Source organism: Balaenoptera physalus (assembly GCF_965194825.1).
Source record: "Balaenoptera physalus genome assembly, chromosome: 15".
Lineage (NCBI taxonomy): Eukaryota > Metazoa > Chordata > Mammalia > Artiodactyla > Balaenopteridae > Balaenoptera > Balaenoptera physalus.
Window position 1 is genome coordinate 35107562 of NC_138894.1, and position 11397 is coordinate 35118958.

The 11397-nt window shown below is 51.4% G+C and overlaps 1 protein-coding gene across 2 annotated transcripts; it reads left to right on the plus strand.

The window, feature by feature from the left end:
- The first annotated feature begins 2649 nt into the window (after positions 1 to 2649).
- On the plus strand, positions 2650 to 5312 carry EGR4 (early growth response 4). Of its 2 annotated transcripts, none has more exons than XM_082426054.1 (2): positions 2650 to 3073; positions 3473 to 5312. In XM_082426054.1, exons 1-2 carry the CDS (start codon positions 2938 to 2940, stop codon positions 4786 to 4788), a joined length of 1452 nt encoding a protein of 483 aa, XP_082282180.1. In that variant the 5' UTR covers positions 2650 to 2937; the 3' UTR covers positions 4789 to 5312. The 2 variants fall into 2 exon arrangements, with proteins under 2 accessions (XP_082282180.1, XP_082282181.1); XM_082426055.1 differs by having other exon boundaries at positions 3476 to 5312.
- The last annotated feature ends 6085 nt before the right edge of the window (positions 5313 to 11397 follow it).

The window sequence follows — 11397 nt, forward strand, 5'->3', positions numbered from 1 at the left end:
GGTGAGGGGCACAGGGGTAGGAATGTGGGCCAGCCCACACCTGGAGCACAAGCTGTGTCCGCCATCTCCTCTCCTATTCACTCTTTCCTCCCCAGCTCTGCCTCCAGGCCTGGCCTCTAACAAGAGGAAGCTGGACCTTTGTCTTAACACAGACCTAGCCCAACTGCCCTTGGCAAAGAGCAGCAATGGCCTGGGAACTTGCCAAAGGAGTAGGAGAATTATCCATGACTAAGAAGGAGGAGGAATGCCGCGGCAGAGGGAAGAACAGCAGAGGGATGGAGAACCTGGGGCTGGCCAATCTGGCCTGACGGGGCAACCTGGCGAGCCCTGGACACCGGCCTAGCCAAACTCCTCCACTCCCCCTCCCTCCCAGGCAGCAAGATGCCAGCATGGATTTGAGACATGTGTGCCCTGTATGTCTGGTGTGGGATCACCTGGCCTTAGCAATGCATTTGGATTAGAATCAAACCCAGAGTCTGAAATAGAGTATAAAGGACATGCTGCCCGGTGTGTCTAATCCTTACAGACAAGTGCTGGGTTTCTGCATTTCCTAAATGGAAACACATGTGCTGCTAACATAGAACTATGTCTGTGGCATTTGTTAGGTCATGCTGCACGTGCATGATTTCCAGACACAAGAGAATAAATGCAAGTGTGTCAGCATGTATTTTGCAGGTGATTATGTGATGACATATTCTGTGAACACACTTGTAACATTGTTGTGGGGTGGTGGGTAGGGCAGCTAGGGATGGAGATGGAAGTCACAGTGCAGCTAGCGATGGAGATAGGTCTCACAGTCCTTGTAGAATAAAAACCAAAATCCACCTTCTGGTCCATAGTAAGCACTTAAGGAATGAATAATGAATGAACAAACATTGAGAAGCTGAATGAATGAATGTTTGCATAATGAACACAGGGTGAAAGACCTGAGAATTTGGTGGAGTTTGGGCATTCTTGGCACTCTCCCTTGAAAAAGGAGGCTGGGCAAGGGGGCCTGGGAGATACACTGCCAGTCATGCTGTAGCCCATCACCCCTGAATGGCTTTGTGCCCATTCCTAAGAAAGTAGAGAAGTAAGAGGGAATCCCAGCCCTGCCCCTCCTACCTTCTGGCACCCAGAGTCCCAAGAATTGATGCTCTTCATAAAGAAAAACATACTATCCCATGTATATACCTAATCCCCTAATTGGTCCAGAAAGGAGTTAAGTGAACTATAACACAAAATAAAATGAAAAATTTAAAAAGATGAGAAGATAAAACAAAGGGAAAACCACAGCAGAAGAGAGATGAGATCAGGAGAGTAGGCAGGCTTCTTTGCAGGAGTTGACTAGCCTTCTGCAGCTAATAGCCACGGCTTCCATAAGGCTATGAAATATTTTTTTTAGGTTTTTCAGAAGCAGCCCAATTATTCCAGAAACTGATTCCAGGGAATTATAGCCTGTAGATTCTCTGTGTGCTCGTGGGAACAACCCCCCTAGAGTAAAGTCATTTATACACAGGTAGAAAAAAAAGTTTACTACACAAGCATCTCAAACCCTGTGGGTGAGAGAAGAGGGAGCAGGAATTGGCCCTACTTCTCTGGAGGACAACTGCCAGTTGTATCAAAATTTTACATACTCTTTGATCCAGAGTTACACTCATTGGAATTTATCCCACAGATACATTCACATTTATTTACTCAAGGACTACAACAACAATGACAAGCAAAAGGTTGGAAACTTCCTATACGCTAATGGATAGGGGACAAACTGACCGCCCTTACAGTGGAGTACTATACAGCCTTACAAAAGAATGACCAACCTCTCTATGTTTGCACATGGAGCAATCTCTCAGCTATTGTTAGTGGGGGAAAATTCTATGGCAGGACAGTGTGTATGCTTGCAATACGCATAATTTTTTTTCTTAAAGAATACACAGGAAATTTAGACGTGGCTACCTCAGGAGGGAGGTGAGTAGAGAAAAGAGAGACTTTTACTTTTCAATTTATAATATACCCTTCTGTGCTAACTGACGTTTTCTCTCACGATATGATCCTTTTTAATTTAAATAAGTTATTTTTCCTAGAACTAAACAACAAAAAACTATTAAGAATATGAAAAACACACAGATGTGAGGAAATAATGAATAATGGCAATAATCTCTACGGTTCATTGAGTGCCCCGTGCCTAGAATTTCATATGCTCTAACCCAATTAATCTTTATAGCAAATTTATGAAGTAGACGTACGTATCTCCATTTCACAGATGAGGAAACTGACGTTTGGGGAGATGAAATGACAGAGCTAGAAGGTGGCAGAGAGAGGATTCGAACCCAAACTGTGGAATCCCTAAGCCCACTGTCTTTCCTAACCGTCCTTCGGCCTCTGCCTCCAGGAGAGACGTGCACTTACTTGACGTCCAGACCCACGCGACGCAGCGCCCCAGCCAGGCGCACCCGCGGTCCCGGCGCGCACGGGGCTCCACGCTCAGGGAGTGCGCGCGCACGCAGCGGCGCGGGCCCGTCGGCGGCTGTGGCGAAGACGTCACAGCCCGAGTTTTCCTTTTCGGGAGTCCCCGGTACACATCCTGTGTCCATGTTTGGGCATTTACGTCACGGCGGCTGGGCCGGGGCCTCCCGAAATGGCAGTGGCCCTGGGAGTCGGAAGCCCTGAGCCAGCGCCGCCGCTGCTATATAAGTGGGGGGGCCGCGGGTTGGGGGAGCCCGGCTGCGCTTTGGACCGGCGAGGAACCGCCACCTGAGGCGGGTCCCAGCGAGCAAGGGCGCCTCGGCCACCACCCCCCCCCCCCAACCCTTTCCCAGAGGTGAGAGCCCGCAGCCAGGAGCCCGAGAGCCTAGGTCTGCGAGGCGCGGGGCGCCCCGACTGTCGGCCTCCCGGCCATCCGCGCGCCCCCAAGCCCAGCGGGCGAGGCCCCCGGAGCCCCGCAGCCGCAGCCGAGCCATGCTCCACCTTAGCGAGTTTTCTGGCCCCGACGCGCTCCTGGTAAAGTCCACCGAGGGCTGTTGCTCTGAACCCAGTACGGAACTGACCCGGCTGCCCGCCAGGGACCCACCCGCAGCCGCCGGCTATCCCGGAGGTAAGGAGCGCGGCCGGGGGTGCTCAGACGGCGGCGCAGCGCGGGGACGCAAGGTGCCTGAGAACAGGCAGGGACTGGGACGCTGGAGCTGTGGGGCTAGGGGCGGAAGGAGATTCGGGGTCCTGTGTGTGCGCACCCCCAATCCCACCCCCACCCGGCCTCCAGCGCCTCCGCAGGAACCTGTGCGTGTATCAAGGCGTCCTTTTGCCTTTGCACGTGTGTTTTGCGTGTGCATGTTTGTATGTGCGTCTTGGGGCGTATGCTGGCTCCGGCTGGATCAGAATGTGCAAAAGGCACTTTGTGTGTGCCAGTGCGCACCAAGGGCTTCTTGGGTAGGGGCTGCGGGCTCCGAGGCACAGCCTTTAATGTGCGCGGAGCTGATTCCTGCTCCCTCCTCAGCAGGTGACTTCTTGAGCTGGGCCTTGAGCAGCTGCGGCGCCGGGGGGGACTTAGCCGACTCCTGCTTCCTGGAGGGGCCTGCGCCCACGCCTCCTCCCGGCCTCAGCTACAGTGGTAGCTTCTTCATCCAGGCAGTACCCGAACACCCGCACGATCCGGAGGCACTCTTCAACCTCATGTCGGGCATCCTAGGCCTGGCACCTTTCCCGGGAGCTGAGGCGGCAGCATCCCGGTCTCCTCCGGACGCCTCTTTTCCCGCAGGCTCCGACGCCTTGCTGCCGGGTCCGCCAGACCTTTTCTCCCCGGATCTGGGCGCTACCGTCTTCCCAGAGGCGTTCTGGGAGGCCTCACCCTCGGCGGGCGCCCCCCCACAGTGCCTGTATGAGCCTCATCTCTCCCCACCCGACGTTAAGCCCGGCCTCCGGGCTCCTCCGGCTTCTCCTGCGCTGGACACTGCCTCGGCCTTCAAAGGTCCCTACGCTCCATGGGAGCTGCTCTCAGCTGGGGCTCCAGGGAGCTGTGGGTCACAGGGAGGCTACCAGGGCGCCCCGGAGGCCCGTTTCCCCCCGATGGGGACCAAGATTGAAGACCTGTTGTCCATCAGCTGCCCCGCGGAGCTGCCGGCTGGCCCCTCCAGCAGACTGTACACCGCGGGGGCCTACGATGCTTTCCCGCTGGCCCCGGGTGACTTAGGGGAGGGAACCGAGAGCCTCCCGGGGCTCCTGACCCCTACTAGTGGGGAGGGAGGGAGTAGCGGCGAAGGCGGAGAGTTTCTAGATGGTACGCAGCCTGAGCTTTCCCCGCTGGGCCTCCGCAGCGCCGGGGCGGACTTCCCGAAACCTCTGGTGGCGGACCTCCCCGGGAGCAGTGGCGTGCCTGAGCCTCCAGGACCGCCGCCGGTCCCATTCCCCCCAGCCAAGGCGCGGCGCAAGGGGCGCCGGGGCGGCAAGTGCAGCGCACGCTGCTTCTGCCCTCGGCCGCACGCCAAGGCATTTGCTTGCCCGGTGGAGAGCTGTGTGCGCAGCTTTGCGCGCTCTGACGAGCTCAACCGCCACCTGCGCATCCACACGGGCCACAAGCCGTTCCAGTGCCGCATCTGCCTCCGCAACTTCAGCCGCAGCGACCACCTTACCACACACGTGCGCACCCACACAGGCGAGAAGCCCTTTGCCTGCGACGTGTGCGGCCGCCGCTTCGCGCGCAGCGATGAGAAGAAACGGCACAGCAAGGTGCACCTCAAGCAGAAGGCGCGCGCCGAGGAGCGGCTCAAGGGCCTTGGCTTTTACTCGTTGGGCCTCTCCTTCGCTGCGCTGTGAGGGTGAAATGGGTTTGCACATTGGGGCGCCGCAGTCCGGCGTGCACGAGAAAACCTGCCCACCCCTCCCCGCTCCTCTGCCCACTTTTTTCCGGCACGCCCTAGGGCGGGCCTCTGGTCCGGCTTCTAGTTCCCTTGAAGCGCCCGCCGCACACTCCCCGTACAGCACTAGCTCCTTGGACAGCTCCCGCGGTCCGGGCGCTGTCTTCCGAGTCAGCCACGCTTTGGAGGGAAGTTCTCTCAGGCCACCCACTGAGTAGGCACTTCCCTGGGACTTAAGACTCTCTTTTGTAATGGCGCACGCCCCACGCCCTCTCCTAGACCCCCAGAGACGGGCAGGGGCAGAGCCGAGCTGGTCTCGCGCGGGGTTTTGTACAGCAATGTCGTTTTCAGCAGCCGTTGGTTGTAACGTTTTGCTTTGGGGTTATTTCCTTTTTTGTTGTCGTTCATTTTTGTAAAGCAGACGCTACTCTCAAGCAGTTGACAAAACTGTTTATTTTTGCAATTAAAATTATTGTGCTAAAAGCTTACTGAATCTGCCATCCAAGCTCCTGACCATTCCCGCACCCACTCCCCCAGGAGTATATGTGCCAGAAGAGAAAGGGGATCCTCATGCTCATGGCATCATTACACACCTACCGTCAGGCACTTTGGCACATGGTGGGCATTCAATAAATATGTACTGAATTAACGAATGAATTTAATCATAGCTGACCTAAGGGTTCAAGGTGTTTCTGGAACTTGAGAGTGCTTGAGAGGCTTAGGTATTAAACATTGTGCATGTATTATCCTCCTTAGTCCTCACAATCCTGAGTGCAGCATGAGGAAGCAAAGTACATAACTTGCTGGGTAACCCAGCTAGGAACAGACAGGGTCAAACTCAGATCTGTCTGGCTCCAAAGCCAGTGCTTTTTTTCCCAACCCCAGAATGGCGGCACCTCAGCTTATCAGCACTGTTTGGAAAGGCATCCTACCAAGAGGTGAAATAGATTTGGCAACTAGAGGGAGCTCCAGGCAGTAGCAACATCAGCAAAAGACTGCAGTATTTCAGTGCTGCTTGTGAACACCCAGAGCTTTGGGTATCACAGAGGCTCCAGCCAGTGCCTATGCATCTGTATGAGAATCACATGCTGTCAGGCCCAAAAGGGACTCAGCATTCAGCTAGACCGTTGATGGGCAGAGCCAAGCCCAGTAAGGAGAGGGTGCTTGCCAGAGGCTGCTCTTCCCACAGCAGCCCATTTACCATCTAGTCAAGCACTGGCCACAGCCCCTTTTCCCTAACTCTCCTTCCAGATGAAACTTCCATGGCTTTTCGGGGCGGGGGGCAGGCGGTGGAGCTAGGAGGGTGGTGAGGAAAGTATGATCCTGTGATGGGGAAAGTGGGGAATGGGTGAAACTTCCCCCCCTCCCTTTACTCCCTAAACTCCCAACCCAAAAGCTCTTACTCTTTCTGGCGATCTTGGGTAGACGCTGGAGCATTAAAAGCCTGCTGTGCTCCCATCTCTCCTCCCCAACAACTCCTCTCTGCTAAGGAAAGGATAGAGCCTGTCTGGGGGCTTCTTTCTTTTCTGAGCTGAGCTATTCTTGAATTAAGAGAGTCCTACAGCCCTAGGATGCCAGAACAACCCAGCTTATAATCCTTTGGCTACTTCATCCCTTCACTCTCAGATGTGCTCACCCTCCACCCCCACAGTCCAGTTGACCAGAGACAAAATGATCAATTCAATTATCAGTGAATTCCACCCATTTTTCTCCCTGAGTGGTAAGTGCTTTCATGTGGTTGAGTACCTTGCATCTAATAAACCAATTTGTGGTAAAGGATTCAATACTACCTCTTCTAGGAGAGTTAACATTTTAATAGAGTAGCCTATAGAGGGCAATGTTTAACCCCGTAGTGAGGCTCAAATGATGGACCATCAGGCACCGTAACAGGGAAGTGGTAGATTCATGGAGACATAAGACGATGATGACTCTCATTATCTTACTATTTAAGTGACCACACCTTTCACTTATAGGCATGGACCACCTGACTTCACTTTCCATGCAGAGTAGGGTAAGAAAGAGCATAAAGGCCCAGATTTCAAGCAACTGGTCCCAAACCACACAACCTGAACAAAGGAAGAAGGGCAGACAGGCTGTAGGTGGGTGGTGTCTAACCAGTCCACCCTTGCCCCCTTGAGCAGCATTCCATCAAGTACTATCAGCTCTGTTGTGCCCCACCTTGTCCTCATACCCACCTAGGCCTAAAATCACTGATGAGAAAATTGCACCCCAAAGAAGTGACTTAGTAGTGGTGCTGGTACCAGGGCCCAGCCTGGTTCTACAAATCCCAGCTGAGAAGTCCCTCCTATTACTCCCAAGGAAAACTGCTCCATTTACTGGAACTTCCCCTAGGGACTTTGAGGGAAAAGAATGTTAGCCCAGAGATGGAAAGAATTAAATAAAACAATCAGAAAATCGTCCCAAACCCAGGACCCAAACATAATAGGGGACTAACAGCTCATTTTCTTTACTTGCTCTTATTTTTTATCCGGTCCTCAAAATGTTGTTTTCCCAGACTTAGTTCTGAGCCCCCTCCTTCCCCATTTCCACACTCTTCTTGGAGAGCACATTAATTCCTAGGCTTTCAGCTATCACTGATGCATAGATGACTTCTAAGCCAGCCAGCCCTCATCTCTACTCCAGCTGAAGCCCATGGTTCTGACTAATGAACACCTCCATATGGGGATGTTCACCACAATTTCAAATACTATCTGTCTAAAATCAAATCATCCTTCCATATACCCAGTTTATGCTAATGGTGACTATCATTTGTTTGGTTCCCCAAAATCACCTAAATAACTACAGTTCTTCTGTGGGATTCATTTTTAACCCCTCTTTCCCCCACATCCAGGCTGTCACTCAGACTTACTGGATCTTGTTGAAGTTCTAAAGGGTCTTAACTACTCTAATTCATGGTACATTGTTTCCTTTTACATACTGTAATTTTCAGTTTGTGAGCTCATCTTAAGTGGGGATTTACCTGGTCAGTAATATTCTGTAGCCTGGGTTGAGGGTATGTTTCTCCTGAGCAGTTTTGTGCTTGCTTCTGCCAGGCATTCCAGGAATATCAACTGATGAAGACCAATCTTTATGTTAATTTCTTGGCTTGGGGTTCTTGTACTATGCAGGTGTTGTGAGTTTAAACTCTAACTCAAGTAGTTATAAATTCTCAGAGGCAACTCCCCCTTCTCCACCCAGGGCCCAGGTCAGGACAAGCAACATGGGAAGGTATTCCTTCCCTATACTTTCTGGGGTTAGTCACAGCACATCTTGAGCTTACATTTGTTGGTCTCAGTTCCCTTGTTTCAGTCCAAGTAGATTTTCCCTTTCTTGCAAGCTCAGCTAAGCATTTCAGATGTCCGTTATGTTTTGTGAATCAGTCCATGCATTCTTTAGCAGGCGGGACTTTGGTTTATGCCACAGTATTGATGAAGACTAAAGCCAGAAGATATTGATTCCTCTTTTAAAATATTTCCCCCATTTATCCTCTCTGTTCCTATTGCCAGCACCTCAGTCCATTCCACCCCTTCCACATACACAAACACTTTGGCTATGACATCACATAATAGTTGGAAGGAGCTTACAAGAACATCCTGTCTGACCCCTCATTGTACAGAGTAGGAAACTGAGGCCCAAGAAGTTTGGGATTTTCTTAAGGGGACACAGATGATGAGAGACTGAAGTGGGCCTTGAACTCGGGCTTTCCAGTTCCAAGACCAGTGCATATCCATATATCCACTTGTTTCACAAGTATTACTGAGTGCCTACCATATGTTGGGCCCGTGGTTCCCAACTTTTTTCCTTTCTAGTGCAACTGAGGAGTTCGATACATGCACATTAGTAACAAAGCCTCACTCAAATCCTGACTCTCACCCTGGAGAGACAGGGAAGAGCAATAAGAATCTTGATGAGGCAGAGTTTGACAAAGCAACCCAGAGCGCTACTTCCTCCCTCTTCACCCCAACCTCTGTGCCCTGTTTGAAACAAGCCTGCACTACACCAAACTGCTTCCTGTGGTCCCTCTGCCTCCATTCTCTCTCCTTCCGTTTCACACTGCACAGCGCTACTGATGTAATTTCCCTAAACCATTATTCATAGTGTTTTATCCCAAACTGACCACAATTTCCACCTTCCTACAAAAAATACATCACAGTTAAAGCCCTCCATATCTGATACAAACTTATCGTCCACCCTCCTCTGTAGTCTCTCCCTTTGCTCTGTGCTAGTTCCTCCCCACTACGTATTGTCCAAATCCTCCCACCGTTGAGCTCCTTCAAGGGCAGAGACCTTGTCTGATCATCCACATGTGTGGCCACCATATCACTAGGCCTTCTGCCCAGCACACCTTAAGTGCTTAATTATTGGGTTGATTGGTTGGCTAAAAGGAGAAGAGAAAAAGAGAAGGGGAAAGAGGAAGGAAGGAAGGTGGTTGGAGAGCATGAAACTGGGAAAGGATCAGGAGGGAGATGGGAAGAAGCAAGATTGAGGCACCGATGCAATCCACGGGGTCCCATGAGTAGGACCACACTTCTGGATGGTCTGTGCCTGTCTAATTCTTCCTGAGCCCATGATTCTCTGCTTCAGGTCTGGGTCCCCAGATGTGTCTGTCATTCAGCTTTCTCTCTCCCTTTTGGCTTTTCTGGCCCACATGGAGTGGGATTCAGTTTAACATTTTTAGAACTGTGGTTCCCATAACAACCAAGCAGGAACTGTTGTCCATAAAATGTAGCCTGGGCACACATGCACACACACATATGCACATGTGTGCACGTGTGCACATGCATACCCGAATACACACATAAAGTACATGCATGCCCACTTACATACACGTGTGCATTCGCTCGTATATACACACATATGCACAAGCACACCCACATGTACACACATGCATACATTCACACATGCATACACTCACAAACAATGCACACATGTGCATATGCACAGATATACACCTGTATGCACATGCATGTATGTACACATTCACGAAAACACGTGTTCATACACAAGCATGCCTCAAATTGTTTTGTTCTTTTTAAAATTTATTTATTTTTGGCTGTGTTGGGTCTTCGTTGCTGCGCGCGGGCGAGTGGGGGCTACTCTTCGTTGCGGTGTGTGGGCTTCTCACTGAGGTGGCTTCTCTTGTTGCAGAGCATGGGCTCTAGACACGTGGGCTTCAGTAGTTGTGGCATGCGGGCTCAGTAGTTGTGGCTCATGGGCTAGAGCACAGGCTCAGTAGTTGTGGCACACGGGCTTAGTTGCTCCGCGGCATGTGGGATCTTCCAGGACCAGGGCTCGAACCCGTGTCCCCTGCATTGGCAGGCGGATTCTTAACCACTGCGCCACCAGGGAAGTCCCTCAAATTGGTTTTGCACATTCATAGGAAGCACAGAGTGAGAACAAACATCACTAGAAGAAAAAACAATATATGGATATTTTTGGCAGTCTGCAAAAGCAGGTGGATTTAGGGAATCTTCATTTTGGCAGTGGAAGGCTCAGTGGGCTTAATACAGCAAAGGGGTGGCAGGAGGGCACTGTATTCAAGCACAGACTTTGGAATTTGGTGACTTGAGTTCAAATCCTGACTGTACCCTTTTTTGAGCTCTGAACTTTAGTTTCCCAATCTGTAAAGTGGGGATAATAATAACACCTACTCAATAGGTTTGACAATTGAATGATATGCATAAAAATGATTAGTGTAATGCCCAGCATTTGGTTAATAGGAGCTGGTATAACTTAGGTCTTAGGAGAAGTGATTTCTTATTTGCTCAATCTAAGACTTTCTTGGGGAGAAAGGAAATTCAGGAGCTGGGGGTAGGAAGAGAAGATGTGGGGGAGGAGGGAAGTTTGAACTGACTGGCTTGGGTCCTTATTAAATTTGCCTTTCTTCAAAAGCCACCTGACAACTCTACAAATTATCCCTCCAGATACTAAATGCCCAATGCCCCTGCCTTAGCAGGAATAGAATGGGGTCAAGAAAAGTCCCCATCAGCCTCGTTTATTGGAGAATCCTGGGGCTATGCTGGATTTCTGTTCTGCTGCAGCTGTACTACCCCTGGTGGTCTTGGACCTCAGCCCTGCCCAAGCCAGTTTCTTTGCCGTTGTCCAAGCACTACCCCTAGCCTGAAATGCCATTTCTTCTTTTCCTCATCCAAAGCTCAGTTCATCTCAGCCCTGGGCTTAGTAGCCCCAACACCCTATCTGATTTACCCACTGCAGCCCTGTAAACTTCCTCCAAGCCCAGGACAGTCAGATTGCTCCTGCTTCAATAGCTGGATGGGCCTTAAGCCAAGGGCGGGCCCTCTAGGTGCTCCAGTCCCAGGGAGCCAGGCTTCTCCCCTAACCAAGTTTGAGGTGGGAGTGGGTGGGAAGGAACCAGGGCCGGAGTCCACTGTCCCTTTCTTCCTCCACCAGGTCCCGGATAGGATTTGTGACGGGGACACGTGCTCCTAGACGGCACCCTCAAGGGCAAGATTGGGTCCGGGACATGACGGAGTCTGACCGAAGACACTCCTAGTTCCCGTGGTTCCCTAGGGATGCCCAGAGGGGACTGACACAGGCAGTCTCCCCG